Source organism: Myotis daubentonii, chromosome 17 (genome assembly GCF_963259705.1).
Source record: "Myotis daubentonii chromosome 17, mMyoDau2.1, whole genome shotgun sequence".
NCBI classification, from domain to species: Eukaryota; Metazoa; Chordata; class Mammalia; order Chiroptera; family Vespertilionidae; genus Myotis; species Myotis daubentonii.
In genome coordinates, this window is record NC_081856.1 from 40,847,359 (window position 1) to 40,867,715 (window position 20,357).

A 20,357-nucleotide genomic window follows, 5' to 3' on the forward strand; every position below is an offset into this window, starting at 1 on the left:
CAGAAAAGTTTCTATTCTGTTGTGCTCTTACAGACTACTTGATGGTACAAATTCACAACATGGATAACTTAAGCTATTTTATCCATGTGTATGTCACTCCTTAATTTCCTGCTCTGTCCTCCTCCACATTCTATAATACCTAAAAATCGATTTGAAGTTTTGATTCCTTGTTGCTAGACAGGAACGTGGCTTAATTTGAATTGTCTAATCCAATATTGAAACCATAATGTGGGATTTAAAATCCATAGGTGAATCATGTTATCAGCCCTTTGTTGGATGTCTACTTTCCTGAAGGATCTGGCATTAAGATCATTTCAGAACCTGGAAGCTATTACGTGTCTTCTGCATTTACACTTGCAGTTAATATCATTGCAAAGAAAGTTGTTGAAAGTGATAAATTTTCCTCTGGAGGTAAGTTACAAAGTTTATAGTTTCTTCTGTTAGTAGATAATTCCAATTATTTTGAAGATGAATTTATCAGATACTATAGTGTGATTATATTTTATGACATTTTATGGATTATATAGGTGGGTGGTCTTCAGCCAGCTATAGGCAGTTTGGGAACTTTTCAAAATGTCCATCAGACGTCCTGAATGCAACTCTCATGTGCTGATGTTGAACTAGGCATGTTTTAGATACACTTCCCCCAGGTGATTCTCATCCCTTGTTAAGAAGCAGTGTTTTATTATGGGGTTTTTTTTTAGTCACATGAGTCACAGGGAGAATCTGCCTCGTACTTGCTTACATAACAAAGGCCAACAGAGTCCTTTAAATCTAGACAGTCTAAAAGTATCATTTATTTTCAAAATTCACTATTTTAAAAAAAATACTTTTATTGATTTCAGAGAGGAAGGGAGAGGGAAAGAGAAACATCAGTGATGAGAGAGAATCATTGATCGGCTGCCTCCTGCATGCCCCCCATTGGGGATCAAGCCTGCAACCCAGGCATGTGCCCTTGACCAGAATCGAACCTGGGACCCTTCAGTCCACAGGCTGACACCCTATCCACTGAGCCAAACTGGCTAGGGCTAAAAATACCACTTTTTAAAAAATGGGTAGGAAGGTACTGTTCTACATTAAGGAGACTTAATTCTTCCAGTAGTTTTTTTCCTGTGAATAAGCAAGAGTGAGGTAGTCTTTTTTTTTTTTTTACCTTTGAGTTCTTAATAAACATATTTGTATATCAAGAGCTGTGTGATACACCACAGGGCACATTTGGTTTCTCCCTCTCCCTGTTGTAACTCCCTTCCCAACGAGAAGCCTCGCTCCCGTTAATCCTCTCTCTCACTTGCTTAAGCCTAGAACACACAGGAGGAGTTTCCAGAATAGCCCATTCATACCACTGCACAACAGCAAGCCATTAACTAGACCAAGCATGTCAAACTCAAAGGCTAGCACGAGCCAAATCAACAAGGTTTAAGTTTATGTGGGCCGCAAAAAAAAAAAAAAGCATCCATTTTCATAGAAATATAGGTTTATTTCGATTGAGACATGCTGAATACAAAGGGCTGAAATCAGTGTCATTGTTAACATAAAATAATAGAACATTTTAATAAGAATGAATATTTTTTCTTGAACATTAATTTACCAGACACTGAATAACTGCACAAATTCATAGGCGTAACGCAAGTAAACCTATTTTTCTTGTTCTCCAAAAGAAGACTGTACCCTTTTATGTAATGATGTTTACTTTGAATTTATATTAGTTCACACAAACACTCCATCCATGCTTTTGTTCCGGCCCTCCGGTCCAGTTTAAGAACCCATTGTGGCCCTCGAGTCAAAAAATTTGCCCACCCCTGAACTAGACGCAGTATCTGTTTAGGTTTGGGGTGGTTTTTTTTGACATACAGTGAGCACAATCTTAAGTATGTTATTTGATGAGTTAATGAAGACATATAGTGATATCCCTTTCAAAATATAATTTTCATATCTTAGAATTATTCTTTCTCAGTTATGTTCCCTCGCCAAACACTGTTCTGATTATTTTTCTGCCATAGATTAATTTGAACTGCCTTTACTTCATATAAATGGAATCATAGCACAGTGGTCGCCAATCTTTTGGACTGCACAGACCACCAGTGGTCCGCAGACTACTGGTTGGCAACCACTGATAATAGAATTATTCTTTTGTTTAAGAAAGCTCAGTATAATATATCTGATTGAACCATTTTGTTTCATGTTTATTGCTAATATTCTACTGTGAATACAGTTTATACATTCTCTTGCTAATGAATATTTAGTTTCAGTTTTGGGCTATTATGAATAAAACAACATTCTTGTACAAATCTTAATACTTGGGTAAATGATTAAGCATAGTTATTCGGTCATAGAATAGAGGTTTTCAAAGATATCAATGTGGTGGTACTATTTTACCCTCCCCCAGGCAGTGTAAATTACATGCAGGTTCTGCTTGTTTCCCCATCTTTATTGATTTTTAAAATATATATTTTTATTTATTTCAGAGAGGAAGGGAGAGGGAGAGAGATAGAAACATCAGTGATGGGAGAATCACGCCCCCCACCAGGAATGGAGCCTGCAACCGGGCATGGGCACAGTCTGCAGGCCAATGCTCTACTCACTGAGCCAAACTGGCTAGGGCAAATTTTTTTTTTTTTTTTTTTTGCATTGCATTGCATTGCCTATCTTATCCATTCAGTAAGTGTGTGGTGGTGATAGCTCATTGTAGTTTTAATTTGTATTACCTGGTGATGAATGATGTAGAGCACTTTTTCATAAGTTCATTGGTTATTTTCCTTAGTATAATGCTATTTTTTTTTTTTTTTAGGCTAACAGTTTTGTTTAAGGTTATGTCAGTATATATCTGTGGGTTGTTTTTGTTTTTTTTAACATTGACTTTTAGAGAGAGAGGAAAGGAAGAGGGATAGACAGAAATTTTGATGAGAGAAAAACATCATTGATCAGCTGCCTCCTGCACGCCCCCTGTTGGGGTTCTAGCCGACAACCCTGGCATGTGCTCTGACCTGTAATCCAACCGGGACCTCCAGGTTCATGCCCAACCACTGAGCACACCGGCTAGGCTGTAGGGGTTTTTTAAGTTAAATATTTTGAGGCCCGGTGCACAACATTCGTGCAGGGGAGAGGGGGAGTTCCTCAGCCTGACCTGCGCTCTCCTGCAGTCCCTCACCCCTTGGCTTAGGCCCGCTCCCACCACCGCTGCTGTGCTCGCCAGCTGTGAGCCCGGCTTCTGGCTGAGTGGCACTCCCCTGTGGGAGCACACTGACCACCAGGAGGTAGCTCCTGTGTTGAGCATCTGCCCCCTGGTGGTCAGTGCACGTCATAGGACCAGTTGTTCTGCCATTCGGTCAATTTACATATTAGCCTTTTATTATATAGGATGTGAAAACTAGGAATCTGTTCTATAAATTTTCAATGTGAAAACTAGGAGTCAGTTCTATAAATTTTTTATGTATTTGATATGCATTTCATGATAACTATTAGGCATTTTACTGTAAATTCACCTTCATTTTTTCCTCTTTATTTCAGTAGAAAAAACCGGAAGTGATGAACCAGCCTTTGTGTATTACATGAATGATGGTGTTTATGGTTCTTTTGCAAGTAAACTGTCTGAGGACTTGAATACCATTCCAGAGGTTCACAAGGCAAGTTCTATTACAAATAATGTTAAATCTGCTCACTTGGCAGTTTGTAAATTGAGCTGATATTTTAAAGCTGTATCCTAGTTTTTGAAGAAATACTTTAGGTTAGGTACTACTGCCCTTTTTTGAGGATCTGCACTCTTCTTTAGTCTGTTGCTTTAGATCAGCGGTTCTCAACCTGTGGGTCGCGACCCCTTTGGGGGTCGAACGACCCTTTCACAGGGGTTGCCTAAGACCATCGGAAAACACATATATAATTATGTATTGTTTTTGTGATTCATCATTATGCTTTAATTATGTTCAATTTATAACAATGAAAATATATCCTGCATATCAGATATTTACATTACGATTCATAACTAGCAAAATTACATTCATGAAGTAGCAATGAAAATAATTTTATGGTTGGGGGTCACCACAACATGAGGAACTGTATTAAAGGGTTGTGGCATCAGGAAGGTTGAGAACCACTGCTTTAGATGGAGTTTTGAAGGACTACCACTGATCCTGGATCTAGACCTGCCTTTCATGGCACATTGGATCTGAGATAGTAAAAAATGCTCTTATCTACCCTCAAATTCAGTAACCTGCACGAGCGAAAACTTACACTTTAAAATACTTTTTCTTTCCTACAGAAATACAAGGACGATGAGCCTCTGTTTACAAGCAGCCTTTGGGGTCCATCCTGTGATGAGCTTGATCACATTGTGGAAAAGTGTCTTCTTCCTGAGCTGAATGTGGGAGATTGGCTTATCTTTGATAACATGGGAGCAGATTCTTTGCATGAACCATCTGCTTTTAATGATCGTCAGAGGCCAGCTATTTATTACATGATGTCATTCAGTGATTGGTAAGGTGTTTTTATTTTAAAGCAGATTTGATATTCGAGGTGACAGAATGTTTGCTAATTTTTAAAAAAATACATATTTTTATTGATTTCAGAGAAGAAGGGAGAGGGAGAGAAAGATAGGAACATCAATGATGAGAGTCATTGATCGGCTGCCTCCTGCACATGCCACACTGGGGATCAAGCCCACAACCCGGGCATGTGCCCTGACCGGGAATCGAACCGTGACCTCCTGGTTCAGAGGTCCACGCTCAACTACTGAGCCATGCCGGCTGGGCAGTAATTTTAATTTTGTGATGAGTGCGTAACTTAAAGTAATAGCAAAACATTCATCTTTTAAGGGTTATTGAAAGATATTTTATTGTCTGTTAAGTAAGTAGTTCGGTGATCTTTGTGCATAAATTCTGAATTATCTTTTATGTAGGTATGAGATGCAAGATGCTGGAATTACTTCAGACACGATGAAGAACTTCTTCTTTGTGCCTTCTTGCATCCAGCTGAGCCAAGAAGACAGTTTTTCCACTGAAGCTTAAAACAGGCATTAACGAACGCTTCTTTAGATCTGAAGTTGCAGGTTAAGCTTGTCTGGTCTACATTCCAGTGTGGGAAAAATTCAATCAATCTTATTCTGTTAATTCTCTTGGAAACAAACTACTAGTAATAACTATTTGGGACCAGACAAAAACAGCTTTCATCTATAATTCATTGGGGGTTAATTGGGAAATTTAGATGATGTATCCAGATTTAAACTTAACAGTTTGTTCTGCCCCTTAAGCGTTTAAAATAAAATATGCAACAAAATGGATGACTTAGTGGAGATGGAAGCCCATTAATTGGGTTCCCCATTAAATCGTTTACATACAAGTACACAGTTTTTATACTAAGGATTTGTGTTTAAAGTCTTGTAAAGTTAATGTCTTTCACCCAGATATATCAGATGTCAGTGGAAGACCAGTGTGACTTCATTAGATGCGTTTAGTGTATTTAGAAAGTGTAAATTTGTGCTTTGAACTGTAGTTTAATAAATGTAAAATTGCATCATAGTATTTGTTGTATTTGACCTAATGTAACCCTTGTATGATTGCAATAAAATTTTGTGTAGATTTTACTGTTTTTTCAGGCTAAAACTGGGAAAGGGGCTAGCTAGCAAAGGTAGTTTTGAAATAGATGTGTATATGGACTGTTTTGAAGGTTATTTTCTTTTATAGCCCACTTAAATTTAGTTTGACCTAGTACATTTCAGTTATTTAACTAGTAATTTAAATAAAATGTTTCATTGTGAAGTTCAGATGCATCATGGAGAGTTGATGTGCAGTAAGCATGATGTTTAACAATTTTAACACCAAAAATGTTAATCCTGCATAAACCAATTGTAATAATAGGTGTTTCTGTATAGATAGAATGCATAGAGTAACTTAGTAAATCTTTGAATCACAAATCTTTTGGCTGAGATGGACAATTCTATTAAATACTCTGAATAACCTGGGGGGAGGAAAATTAAAATTGCAGAAAACTCTGCAGCACACTAAAACTTAAAGAAGGGCTACATCTATATCCAGAAACCTGATACTCTTGCATGGAATATTATTTAATTTCAGAGTTGTGAGGGGCTGAGGGGGAATCACACCTATTTCCAATTTCTCAGTTTGCAGTGATTTCAAACTTTAGGGGTTTGTTTTATTTAGCCAATCGATTAGTTTCTTATTTCCCCATTTGTTCAGCTTAGTTATGCTTTTAATTCTTTTCATATTAAAATTTTATGGTGATTGGGGGGAAGGGAGTTAGGGTCACTTATCTGACAGTTGTTGCCAGGAATTTGCATTGTTCACTGCTAGTATATTAGTAATCCTAGATCTCAGAATCATAATAGTAATAAAATAAACAACAGGGGTCATATTTTCCTAACTTACTCTATGTTCAGATGTAGAATTTCTGTCTCCCAAGAGGAAATGTGACTTCACTTTGGTGCCAACAGACAGAAAATTCTACCTGTGCTACATAGGAGAAGTTTGGAATGCACTTAATAGCTGGTTTTTACACCTTGATTTCAAGGTGGAAAAAAATTGATCATGAATCTCAATAAATTTCACTTAAACCAGTAGGTGCTTAATATTTTTTGATTTGATTAATGCCCATTTGAATTTTATGGGTTCTACTAATGAGAAAATTTAGGACCCCAATCCATTGTCATCTTATACCTTGGACTTTACCAAGGTATAATATGGGGTTTTATGCAAAATTCCAAGCTACCATGCAACTTTTTTTAACCGAAATAAGAAGGAGGAATTGTTCCCAACCTTTTTTGCATATTGTGCTTTGGTCCAGAAATGCCAGATCTTTTAAAAGATGTTACAATTTTGAGTCTTTGGCTTGACTATACAACCTTGAGCTTCATGGAGTGTCAATTGAGCTGTTCTATGTATAACAGCTCAGAGTTGCAAAATCACATGTGAATGATACGGTAATTTTAAGAAATGTCTGTATTGTATTTGAAGACTGTTTGCCATAAATCTGAAGTTTGAACTTATGTATTTCAATTTTTATGCTAAAAAAGTACTAAATTAATGTAACAACCTTTTTTTTAATTTACAATATTGTAATCTCGGTTCAGAATTTAACTGACTATAAAACCCAAATGATTTCTATATAGTAAATTGAACTGTAAAGGTAACTTGTGTGTGATTCTGAATACACAGATAAACTGTTTTTTATTCCTCCTTACGTTTTATTTTGATGGCTTCTATTGTGAAAGAAAGTTAAAATTCCTTATCAGCTTTGGATATTAGCTTGCTGAGCATTATTTCAGAATCTTATTTTATTACAGAGCAGCAAACTGAATTTGGTAAAATGATGCTGGGCATTACAGAAGGAACAATGAAGATTTTGATGAAATCATACACACACACACACACACACTTACAGCCACATTTTCTAGGCACATTAATTGACCAGCCTCCTAACAATTTTAAACTTAGACAAGGTGAAATAATTTATAAATTGACCTAGTTATTCCAAGTAAACATGAGCACAGATGATATACCATTCAGTGCAAATATTGGGTTGAAAAAGTCACACTGCAGTCTTTTGGTCCTTGAATAGGGGAGTTAAAATTTCCTCACTCTAGTTAGCAACTTGACCAACAAAGAATGCTTGCTTAATGGCTTCCAAGTATGAAATCAGAAAATAAGTCCATATCCAAGTTACAGTAATTCTTGTCTACCCTGAAGGCAAAGTAGAAGTATGGTTTAGGTCAGTCATGGCAAACCTATGACACTCATTTTTTTGGTTGATTTTTATTTGTTAAATGGCATTTAAATATGTAAAATAAATATCAAAAATATAAGTCTTTGTTTTACTATGGTTGCAAATATCAAAAAATTTCTATATGTGACACGGCCCCAGAGTTAAGTTAGTGTTTTTAAAAATGCTGACACGCCGAGCTCAAAAGGTTTGCCATCACTGGTTTAGGTATTTGCAGGTGGAGGCCTTCGGCATGGCCAGGAGTAAGAGGAAAACCAGTTCTGTTCTTTACTGGCCATTTGCTGGGGGCTGGTCTCTACCTATTTTTAAAGCAATAAGCTACCAGCTGTAAGGTCGCTGTATTTTCTAGCAAAAGTATGTTACAGCTACAATTTCTGGAGCTTTTTCTCTGCTGGGGCGAATCAGATTTGGGTCATGGATCATTTGGGCTGAACATTTTCCCAGCTTTGCTAATTAGGGGCAGGGAAAGGACAGCAATAGGAAAAGGCTCTGAGTTTGAAGAAATTCTGGTCATGTATGATTATTTGGGCAAGTTAAACCTAACCTGAAAAGTAGCAGTTCCTACTCTTAAATGTACGGAGGAATTTTGTGGATGTTACATGTGTCTTAATCATAGTACATATTTTCACCCAGAAAGGAGTATAGGTAGGGGAACATGAAGCCACTCCAGCTGAAGGTACTCAGACTCAGTGTTACACAGTTGAAGGATTTGGATTTGATTTATTGGAAATGGGCTGGGCAAACATTTTTATTGGCAGTGAATAGAAGGTTTTCTCTGCCCAACATGCTCACTTTGTGTGTTGTGGACTTTGGCTTCAGAAGCAATTCCATTGTTAATGGTCTTTTCAAATTCTAACTCAACCATAATATCGCTCATGTCTGTCAACAGCCTTTGCAGTTGATGGCTTAGTGAGAAAATTAGCAGTGGATCAATTATGGGAAGTTGGTGAATGAAGAATCTGCCACTGACAGATGAAGTGACGGTGCGTTGGCAGTAGAAAAGGGTGGTCAGAGTGCAAAAGATGACCTTGCAGTGGACTAGTGGGATCTGCTTGAATGTAGTCCCAGATGCTAGTTAAAGCTTTTCTTTTTTCTTTTTTTTTTAAATATATTTTATTGAGTTTTTACAGAGAGGAAAGGAGAGAGATAGAGAGTTAGAAACATCAATGAGAGAGAAACATCGACCAGCTGCCTCCTGCACACTCCCCACTGGGGATGTGCCTGCAACCAAGGTACATGCCCTTGATCAGAATCGAACCTGGGACCCCTCAGTCCGCAGGCCAAGGCTCGATCCACTGAGCCAAACCGGTTTCAGCTAGTTAAAGCTTTTCATAAATAATGGTGCCAGACTTCATCCAGGGCGTGCCTGTGCCTGCAACCTTGTCACCAGTTTCTAGCTTTAGCAGTATGCAGAAGAGGGGACACTTAGCTAAAGTTTAGAAATTTCAATTCTCTGTATTTCATTTATTTCCTCCTATCTGTTTTCTGTTCCTGAAATCGTTATACTTTCTCAGCTCCATATTCCAAGTCTGTTTTTCATTTCTGCAACTTAGTTTCCAAGCTAAGGGTGCAATTTTGGACCCCCCCCCCCCCCCCCCCCGCCCCAAGTTCTAGATAGTGTTTTCTCCAAATTGTTTCCTGTTGAGTTCTGTCTTTCATGATTCCAGGTATTCCTTAGGTGCCTGGTAACAACCCTGTGTCAGTGAATTCCCTATGTCGGTGGTTGGCAAACTGCCGCTCGCGAGCCACACGCGGCTCTGGCCCCTTGAGTGTGGCTCTTCCTAAGCCTTAGGAGTACCCTAATTAAGGTAATAACAATGTACCTACCTATATAGTTTAAGTTTAAAAAATTTGGCTCTCAAAAGAAATTTCAATCGTACTGTTGATAGTTGGCTCTGTTGACTAATGAGTTTGCTGACCACTGCACTATGTCCTGCCTGAAGGTGATGGGCCATCTGCAGTGTCCAGAAGCCAAGTGAGGTCAGAGGGTTGGGCTTCTGGACAGTAAGACAGTCCTGCCCCCAGTGGTGCCCAGTTCCACCTCGAGGTCCATTCCGGAGGCCCATTCATACCCTGTCTAGAGGAATGTCCAAGAGGGCTCCCGCCCAGCTGTGCAGCATAGGAATAAGGGTCTGGGATTTGAATGCTTAGACTTTTAAGTAATGTCTTTGCCAGAGGTCGGGACTGGCCAATTGCTGTACCTTTTAGAATTAGCTTTCTGTTTCCCTATTGCCTGCTTGGGACTCTTGTTTCCTACAGCTGCTAAGTAATTTACTAACGTGTCCACTTTCCAGCTTCCATTTTTCATCTCTTCTCTCATTGTGTTTTTGCCCTTATAAATTCCCTTTTAGTTCAGGAAGAAAAAAAAAGGCAATGCGTTCACCACTGTTATTGTGCCCCTCCATATATAAACACATGGATAAACCTTGTCAAGAGGCCTTTTAGATTTGGGGAGACCAAGCTATCTCCATCTGCCTCAGGGAACCTAATTTGGGGGTGGGGGATTTTAAAGGTATTCTGGTATCTATACTAATAAAAGGGTAACATGCTAATTAGGCCGGGTGACTGGCCATCTTCCCGACGTCTGACTTGTGCACAAAGCCACGGTGGTGGGGGCGGAGGCAGAGGCAGTTAGGGGCGATCATGCCAGCAGGGGAGGGCCATGGGGGGCCATCAGGCTGGCAGGGGAGGGCAGTTGGGGTCCATCAAGGCCGGCAGGGGAGCGGTTAGGGGCGATCAGGCAGACAGGCAGGCAAGTAGTTAGGAGGCAGCGGTCCCGGATTGTGAGAGGGATATCCCCCGAGAGGTCCCAGATTGGAAAGGGTGCAGGCCGGGCTGAGGGACAAAAATTTCAGCACCAGGCCTCTAGTCCAAACATAGAAAGCTGAAGTTTTTGCACAAGGTTACAGGAATGGTATATGACAGCATTTTAACAATTGACTTGCATCTCGTGTGGCTTGTTGGTACACTTATTCCAATAATCCTTTACCATAGTGACATCCTATGGTAAAGAGTTTAATTTCTGCATTTATCTAAAATTGTTTTTAAGCTTAATGAGTGATATGCTTATAAATTGTAACTTATGCAGCAGTCACATGTAGCCTGAGCTTTGGTTGCTACGGTTTTGATGCACTGAAGGCGCTTTGTATGTTTGTGTCAGCGCTCAGCAATGTCCCGCGCCTCTGAAGAGGCCCTCCCTTCCTGTGAGTTCTCAGCAGAAATAAGGAAGCCAGAGCATTTTCAAAGTTAGGTTTCCTTTTCTAACTCTACCAGAATGGGAACAACACAGAGCTTGCTGGGAGAGGAAAGAACTCACGTGGTTCCCAAAAGCAGGGCATTTAAAAATGCTAAGAACGGGTCTCGCTAATACGCCTTCATGTTGCCCTCCTAAGAAGTGGGTTTAGGAAAGGTTAGGAAACACAGAAAAGTGTAGAGCCGAACCTACGAGACGTTCACATTCAAAAAGGGTTTTACTTCCCAAGATGCTACTACCCTTGCCCTGGAAGTCCAGTGAGTTTCACTGTAACTTGAGATCTGCTTTCCTAAAACTCGTTACCCTGTGACTGCACGGTGGGCTGATGGGGAACATGGGGTTCAGAGCAGAGAGTCCAGCGTTGTCCATGCAGCATTGCAATATAGATAGAACCAAGCTGCAGTCTTTACATTAAACGCATAAATGTACAGTCACTTAAAAGACCCACAGTTTGCAGCAGGGCCATGGCTTTTGAGTTCCTGTGAACTCACACTGAAACTGGATGGGAGGTTGTAACATCGGTTGTGGATTGGGTGTGGCTCATACGCACTTGGTGAACTAAAGTTAGCTGGTAGATGATTGGGGAATGTGCATTTTGTATGTTCCTACGCAGTTTGGTTCAGCTGGGTGCAGCTTTCTGCTTTCCCTGGTGTTTCTATAAGACAAATTCTATTAGGAGTCATGGAGTTTGTTATCTTAACATTGATCCCTAATAAACCAGTCACCCTGAATCAAAGTGGTTTAAAAATGTAATAGAACTGATTTATTTTCACCCTGTTGAGCGTAGAGTTGAAGGATTATACTCCAGCCTTCACTATCAGCAACCCCACTGTTGAATGACAGCAATTTGATGGCAATCCTGGGAAGAAAAGCTATTTAATCAGGGACCAACATCTCAAGAGCCTCATGAGCCTATGACACATAGTCAGAAATGAGCTGTAAGTTCCCTAGAGATTTTCTCATCTAATTTCCTTGTTTTATGTGTAAAGACAGGGAGACCCAGATATGTTCAGGAATGTGCCCCAAATTTTACAGCCAGGACGTTAGAGCCAGGATTTGAACCTAAGACTTGATAAATCCCGGTCACTGTCTGACTGGGTGTCCTGGACACAGATAGGGACAAACTCGCAGGTCGGTTGCAAGTGCTCTTGGGAGATGGGAGGCAGTAGAGGGCAGAGAGAAGCTCATCCACAGTGTGGTTCCCATGGAGGCCTTAGCTGAACCTCTGGGGAGTCCTGGAGCTGGGCTGGCCCTTCAGAGTTGAACCAAATTGAGACATGGGGGCTGGGACTTTGGATCCCGGTATCAGCCTGTCTTTGGCCACAGGCTGCACCTTGTAAGGAGGCTCAACCTGGGACAAGCAGTTCCCTGTAGCAGAGGGCAATTCTCAGTGATGAACAAGGTTGGGAGTGTCGTCCCACACAGCAAAAGGTTGTGGGTTCGATTCCCAGTTAGGGCACATAACCTAGGTTGTGGGTTTGATGCCCCTGGCTGGAGTGTGCGGGAAGCAATTGATCAATGTTTCTCTCTCTCTCTCTCTCTCTCTCTCTCTCTCTCTCTCTCTCTAACAGGTCTCAACCTGTGGGTCGCAACCCCTTTGGCGGTCAAACGACCCTTTGACAGGGGTCGCCTAAGACCATCCTGCATATCAGATATTTACATTACGATTCCTAACAGTAGCAACATTACAGTTACAAAATAGCAACGAAAATAATTTTATGGTTGGGTCACACCATGAGGAACTGTATTTAAAGGGCCAGAAGGTTGAGAACCACTGCTCTAAATCCATAAGCATATCGTTGAGTGAGGATTAAAAATAATTAATTAAAAAATACTTTATTATTTAAAAAATGAGATGAAATGGAGGTGAAGTTTAGTACAAAAGTGATCATAAGGTCCTACTAAAGGCTGACCCCATTTGGACTCTGGAGCAGCCAGGGTTAAAGGGAAATACATTTAATACAAACTTTTAAAAAATGTTAACAAAATTCAAAGCACTCGGAGAATATGAGTGAGGTTTTCTTTCTCTGTGCAGAGCACAATGCCAGGGGCTATTAAGCTCAAAATGCTTTCTCTGACAAGGGCCCACGCAGCTGCTGGCCTCCGTCGATGGGAAGAGAGACCTGCCAGGCTTCTGGGAAGCAGCTCAGAGAGCTCAGGGTTGGGCGGCAGTGGCATATTTCCCCACTAGATGGAGCCTGTGGATTGCCTTTGCTCCTAGTGCCCGGGAAGTTGCAGCAAACAACTTTTTCTCCGTGTACTTAGCTGGTCTCATAGAGAATTGAATTCGTATATTCTATCGTGTTTCTGAAGGTCACAAGTGCCCGTGCACCGCTGTCCTTTGCGTTGCTGCAGTGGGTTTTGGAGTGAGGTGGAGCCAAGAGGAAGAGGGGACCCCTGCCCCCCTCCCCTCCGCCTACTCCTATACGCCCACCTCTAGCAGCAAGAGCCTTTTGCCACTGCAAATCCCAAAGTACAGGTTCCCAGTTTCCATGACAACTTGTGGAGCTCGGAGCCCAATGTGAACCGCCGTTCCTGGGTGAGAGAAAAGCCAGAAGACCGGGGTGCTCAAGAGATGTGGCTCTTTCCAGGTGGGTGTGAAGCTCCAAGTTGGAATGCCAGGCCCACCAAGGACACGCCTCTCTACCGCCACAGCAAGCCAAGCGTGGTTCGCTTGGTGCATCCACGGAACCCACACACCAGGCAAGCCTTCGCAGCCTCTCAACCTGAGGGGGTTAGGGTGGGCCTTTGGAAGGGCCAGGAGGTGGAGGCAGCTTGCAAAGGGGGAAAGAATTAGGACTGGCTGGTTGGGAGAAAGGGACTTCTGCTGATTGGATCCGGGCGTGGCTCCTGTGGGGAAAGTTCCCTGTGTGGCTGTTGCTTTGCTAGGTCAATGGGTCTGTTTTATTTGTGTGGTTTAAAAGTTAATAATAACGAAAGGTATTGTTTTTATTACTCTGCAAATTTCCTTTGCCCTCTTGCTTTTATTTATTTATTTAATATATTATTTTTTTTATTGATTTCAGAGAGGAAGGGAGAGGGAGAGAGAGCGAAACATCAATGATGAGAGAGAATCATCCATAGAATGCCTCCTACACATCCCCACACTGGGGATCCAGCCTGCAACCCGGGCATGTGCCTGTGACTGGGAATTGAACCGTGACCTCCTGGTTCATCGCTCAACGCTCCACCACTGAGCCACGCTGGTTGGGCTAAACGTTAAGATCTTGAAGGCAGTCAGTCAACTGGTGTCTCAGTCTGCTGTCTTCCAGTAGCTCCTGAGGACACCAGCTGCACCTTCTTCCTGTTTCCAGAGCCTGCCACTTAACAGATGCTCTTTGTTGGATGGATGAACGAACTCGCTTCTGGTTCTCCTCCTGGGCCTGTCCTGAGAGGGGTGAGCAGAACACACGTGACCCCGGGGTCAAGCAAACAGGGCGGAGTGCTGGTCCGCACATCCATCAAACAAGTGTTTACGAAGCACCTACGTCATGCCAGGGACTGGGCCGGGGGCTGGGCACAGCATGACGGGCAAACTAGACCCCACAGTGTCCTGAGGGAGACAGGCCTGGATCAAACCCACAGATGCATGTAAGACTACGAGCAGCTGAAGAGCGTGGGACGGGTATTTCGCTTGATCAGGAAGATTTCCTGGATAAATGATAGTTGCACTGACATGTGAATGAAGAGCAGGAATCGCTAGATGAAGAGATGGAGGGAGAATGTTCTATGCAAGGGGAACAGCATGGGCAAAAGCGGTGGGATGGAAATTCAAGGGCCTGAGAAAGAAAGCCAGTACCCCTGGAGGTCAGAGACCCATACCACAAGCATTGGGCAGGGCTGGGCCACTCCAGGCAGCGCTGCAGGCCTTTTCTGTGGATTTCTATTTCTATCCTGAAGAGAGGTGAGGGAGGCGTTGCTGTTTTTATAGTTAGGAGGGTGTGTTTCACAGCCGTCAAAGTTTTGCAGGTCCCATGCTGCAGGCTCCTAGGTGAGGTTTTAACCTGGGTAGCTTCCCCCCTGGTGGCCCCCGGGGTCGGTAGGACATAATTGACTGTTTCAAAGGGATGCCTTGGGCTTCATTGTGGAGAAAGGCCCCGGGTAGAGTGAGCATTGGAAGTGGAAGCTGGCTGGGCTCTGCACTGGGACTGGATGGGGTGGTGGAGGTGGAGGGCAGGACGGGTTGGAGGGCTGTTTCAGAGGGAAACGGACAAACTTGACATGAGGTGGAGAAGGATGGAGAAGGAGGCGGCAGGTGCCTCTGAGTTTCTAGCTCAGGTAGTGGATGGATGATGGGCTCGGTCACATGGGTCACAACAGAAGAGGACCAGGTTTGAGGGAAGGTTTGTGAGTGTGGTCTTGGACATGTTGCCCTGGAGGCGAATCTGGGAGGGGAATCCAGTGGGGACGTCAGCAGAAGGCTGGACATTCAGTCCAGAGCTTGGAGGAGCTGTGCGTGGCTCTGTGCATATGGAAACAGCACAGCTAATGACTGCTGGTGGGACAAATGTCTTGGCTCCCAGGCCCTTCTTGAGAAGTGACAGTGGCACCCTTTGGGTCACAGTAGTGCTCTGGGTGTGTGGAGGCCTTTGTGGGGAGTTTGGCCAATGTATTTCAAAATCCCCAGTGAATCCAGGAAGAGGAAGGTGTCACCACAAAACTGCTGACTTTTATCGGTTTGCAGCTGGGAGTAGGGAAGGCAGTGGGATTACATCTGAAAGTCTAACCCAACCAAACCCTATGCCTTCACACCCCTTGCTCCACATTCATTCACATCAAATCAGTCAGCAACTCAGTTCCCTGGGTTACCCTGCACCCCAAGTGTGTAAGAGACTGAGGAATGGGAAAGCACGGTTCATAGCAGAGACTCACTCACGTCACCAGGCCCTTGGGGGTCCCAGGGGTTAGTACTGGTCCAGTCTCTTTGAATTCAAAAGTCAAAATGCTCTGGAGACCCAAAGCTTTTTGTTTAGGGTGGAAGAAACTCATTTGGCCTCAAAACCTGACCTAACTGACCTGAAGCTGCTTATAGCGTTTATTTATCCTACTTACTGTGGCCAGTCATGCATTTTGCCGCAGGAATGTGGTGTGTTTGGTTACAGGGTGTTGTCCAGACCCCAGTGGGGGGTTACCTTATATGTGTGCGCTGAATAATTCTGAATTCCAAACGCATCTGGCCTTCAGATTCTAGCTAAGGGGGCTAGTGGTCCATCAGCCTCTTACATGTGGGGTCAGGGGACTGTGAAAGAAAATTTAAGCCTGCTAAAAAAGCCTGTCCTGTGAGTGGATCCCCTGTGGGGAGGGGGAACCGTGGTTTCGAGCACCTGGAGCATGCCAGGCAGTGTTGTGGACCCTGAGGGTGCAGCAAGAACTAACAATATTGTATGTTTTATTCTGTACAGAATGCACACACACACACACACACACATAGGCGTGCAGATATGAAGCGCTGAAAGGGCAGACACAAACTCTAAGAGTGTTTCTTTATAGACACAGGCATTGTTTGAGCGACTTTTTCTTCTTCTCCACGTTTTCTGCAACGCTCAGGGCTCATTTATGAATTCGTTTATGAGAGAGAGCGGGGGGAGGGAGAGAGAGAACGATGATCGTCAGGAATTTCTGAGACCTGCGCTGCCCTGGGCCTCCGCAGTGAGTGGGTCGTGGCTGCAGGTGCGGGGGCGTCTCTGTGCAGCGCTGCGGCGGCACCAGCAGAGGGCGCTGTGCCCGCGGCCCCGCCCCAGCCCAGCTGCGCTTTTCTCCCCAGCAACACCGGCCCGCGCGCCGCCAGGGAGGCGCGGCCTCGCGGCTTTCCCCGCGGGGCCTCCCCTCGCCCCGCCCCCGCCCGCGGACGGCCCGGCAGGGGCGGCCCCGTGACGCCACGGCCTCCCGGCCCCTCGCAGACCCGCCCGCGCCACGCGGGAGGGAGGAGGGGCCGCCCCCGCCCGCCGCCTCCCGCTCCCGCCTCCCCGCGGGGCTGCCGGGCTGCGGCTGACTCGTACTTTGGAGCCGGATGGGGAGACGTGACAGCCGAGACGCGGGCTGCGCAGGGAACAGGCGCGGGCGGGGGAGGCCACGTTTCTGGGCACCTGGCGGCCGCCGCGATGGGGCGGGAGGGGCGGAGGGGCGCAGCGGCCGCCGCCTCCCCCGGCGCCGGGGCGGGAAGCGGCTCCTCCGGCGCTCGTGGCCTCGGCGAGTGCCAGTGCGGTTCCCCGGCTCCCCTGCACCGCCGCGCCCGGCCGGCCACCCCTGCAGCGGGGCCCGGCTCGGGAGGGAGGGAGGCCGGGGCGCCAGGCCTGTCCACGGCAGGCGGCCCGGCCTCCCGCTGGGCCCGGGAAGGAATTCGTGGAGCCGCATCCAGCCACGGTGGGATCCCAGCCTCAGTTTCCTGATCTGTAGAATGGGAAGACGCACACCCGCTTCCCAGCAGACCCGCAGGCTTCCCCACCGGGAAGTTCGCGGCGCTGCAGGGGAGGTGCGGTCGGGGGAGCCCAGGGGAGAGCGGGACTGACCTTCCGTGCAGGGCCTTCTGGGGCACCTCTTCTGCATTTCCCAAGACCCCCCACAACCTCTTGCTCGCCAGGAAAGACCTTCCAACGAACACTGGTTACATAAATTTCCTCTTCTGTGACGGGGACTCAACGGGAGAAAGGGCACACGCATTTCAGCGACACGTTTTCCCTTTGGGTTTAATGCTCCGACACCAGGACTAAGTGTGGCTTTTCTGGGGTTCTGTTTGAGATGAGAAACTCAATCCCAGGATGTTGGGGTCAAAAGACCCCACTGCTTTTTTTTTTTAATTAATATATTTTATTGATTTTTCACAGAGAGGAAGGGAGAGGGCTAGAGAGTTAGAAACATCGATGAGAGAGAAACATCGATCAGCTGCCTCCTGCACACTCCCTACTGGGGATGTGCCCACAACCAAGGTACATGCCCTTGACCGGAATCGAACCTGGTACCCTTGAGTCCACAGGCCGAAGCTCTATCCACTGAGCCAAACCCGTCAGGGCGACCCCACTGCTTTTAACTGCCACTCTTCCAGATTCCACTTCCAGCTCAGCCACTGTGGCTGCTTCACCAGGTTATTGAATGTCTATCAGCCTCAGTTTTCTCAGCTGTCAAATGGGAGCAACACTGGCGATGACGGGGTCAGGTGCTCAGGACGAATCTCCAACTTCCAGGGTCCTCAAGGCCACCTTGTCATCTGTCAGGAAATCCTTCTTATGATTCTAGACACCCTCCCCCTCCAGCTGAAGGCCATATTTCTGTTCTGTCCAGGTAGAGTACATACAGCGGGTCACTCCCTGTCCGTCAGTGGCAGTGCCCTTGCAGCAGGGAAGCCACTGCCAAGTTCCTCAGCCTGACCTTTACACGGGGCCTCTTCTATGGCTTCAGGGTCCTCCCCAAAGCCTGTAGATTGTGGGTGGGGGTGGACAAGTGCTGAGAGTTGTGAGGGCCAGACTCGGAGATTTCCCCTCAATGTGTGAAAGGAGCTACTTGCAAACTAGGAGGAACAGAATGCTCACTGAAAACGATCTCCATGCTGGAGTGACTTATCACTCCAAGACACAAGAAGGTTTGGAGTAGGAATCATCACCTCCGTTTTGCCAGGAAGAAAGCAGATGACCCGGTGCTCAGATCCCCAGTCTGTCCTTAGCGGGATCATCTATCTTCCCTTTCTGGGGGCCAGCGTTGCAGGAGCTGGGGCCACCCAGGCCGGCCTCCATGTCCGCGGAGTCCGCGGGAAATGGCTGCAGCTCCCGCTGCCGCCTGGTTCTCCTGCAGTGAGGTGCGTGGTGGTCATCACTGGCTTGAAAGGCCAGTTGGCTCTTGAGAAACCAACTGAAGTCTTCCCCTCCCTTTCTGTTGGAAGCTTTGGTCTCAGCTGCGGAACGGGTGCCTGGGAAACACATTGCAAGTCCAGGCTCGGGGAGTCCAGCTGCTGCTGGAGACCAGCCAGGGCCACTCTCCGGGCGTCTGAAGGCTGGGGGGCCCTGCTCTGAGAGTGGGCCTGCCCGGGCCCTCTCCATGGTGGCCGCTGGCATCAGGGGTGCCCATCCCTGTGCCCATGGAAAGAATGCTGATGACCAAACCAACCCACAGCCACCCCGAGGCGGCGAGGCTCCCGCAGCTGTGACTGAGCAGGACTGTGGCATTCTTGGAAGGACTGCATCTGTCTGGGAACTGGCATGACTCAGTGCCCAGGGGCACAGGGTGGAACCCAGGGCCCCAGGTCCCTCCAGGCCGCTGGGCCTGCATCTGAGATCCACATGTGCGCTTCAGCTCCTGTGAGCTTCGTTCTCCCAGTCCCACTGGCCTGCTTGCCATTCCCAGAACCCACCCTGCTCTTTCCAGCCCCCCGAGACTTGGTTCCAGGCATTTGTTTTGGCTCGGGATGTCTGTCCTTGCCCCATCTGTCCACAGCATTCTTCCAGGCCCTGCCCGCATATGCCAGCTCCACCAGGGCTCTGTGTGTGCCTGCCCCCTCCCCCTCCCCGTTTTGCCACCGCTCAGGGTGTGCCCGGGGTGGTGTCCCTGGCCGGGGTGCAGAGGCAGGAAGGGCGAGGCCCCGCTGCCGCTCTTCCTCCCCCACCTGTCACGGGGAGGGGCACCTTGCCGAGGAGCGCACGCGCTTCCTGAATGCCCTGGCATCTGCCCCTGTTCCAGGACAGGGTGGGCGGCCACGGAGAAACCCCCTCTGCTGCGCCCCCGCCTCGCCCGCTGGCCGGGCCCTCCGGTCCATTTCCTGCGCGCCAGGGGACCTTGCCGGCAAGAGCTGGGGCCTGGCCTTGACCCAGCACGTGGTTGTCTACAGCACCGGGGCCTCTTCCCCGGCGGAGCGGGGGGCGGGGGTAGGAGTGAGGTCGGGAATGAAAGCGTCCGGCCCTGGATGCGGGTGCAGCCTCTTCCCAGACGGACCAAGTCTTAAGGGGGGGGGGGGGGGCGGAACTCGGGCGCCATCGATGGTGCTGGTGCCTCGGAACCGCCTTGCCTTCTCCCGAGAGCGGGTGTGCGCCACACCGGGAGAGGAAGCCTCCCGCACCCCCCCATTTCCCCCGGCAACTGCGTCAGGGCCCAGACGCCGCTCGCAGGTGGCTGGGGGTGCGCGACGCGTCGCCTCCTTCTGCCGCCCGCGCTGCTGGCGACCCCGGCAGCTGCCAGCCGTCCCCGCAGCCGCCTTCTGGGGTTTCCCGGCCCCGCGCGCCTCCAGCGACCTGGGCCGCCGCCAGCCCGGCCTCGCCCCGATCCCCCCGCACCCCCCCCCCACCCCGAGCCGCACAGCAGGGCTCTCCGATGAGTCAGCGGGGGCAGGGGGCCCCCCTCGCCCCGGGCATCTGCTCCCGTGACGCAGCGTGACTCACGGGCGCCCAGGCAG

At 46.9% G+C, this 20,357-nt stretch overlaps 1 protein-coding gene across 3 annotated transcripts in view; it reads left to right on the forward strand.

Annotated features, from left to right (window-relative positions):
- AZIN1 (antizyme inhibitor 1) overlaps nucleotides 1–7,188 on the forward strand; it is a 36,116-nt gene extending 28,928 nt beyond the window's left edge. For 2 of the 3 annotated variants that reach the window (XM_059672006.1, XM_059672005.1), the window contains 4 exons: nucleotides 249–411; nucleotides 3,508–3,623; nucleotides 4,256–4,470; nucleotides 4,892–7,188. In XM_059672006.1, coding sequence (XP_059527989.1) covers nucleotides 249–411; nucleotides 3,508–3,623; nucleotides 4,256–4,470; nucleotides 4,892–5,000 — 603 coding nt within the window. In that variant the 3' untranslated portion in view covers nucleotides 5,001–7,188. The remainder of the gene's footprint in view (nucleotides 1–248; nucleotides 412–3,507; nucleotides 3,624–4,255; nucleotides 4,471–4,891) is intronic. The other variant, XM_059672007.1, reaches the window with a different exon arrangement.
- Nucleotides 7,189–20,357: the final 13,169 nt, after the last annotated feature.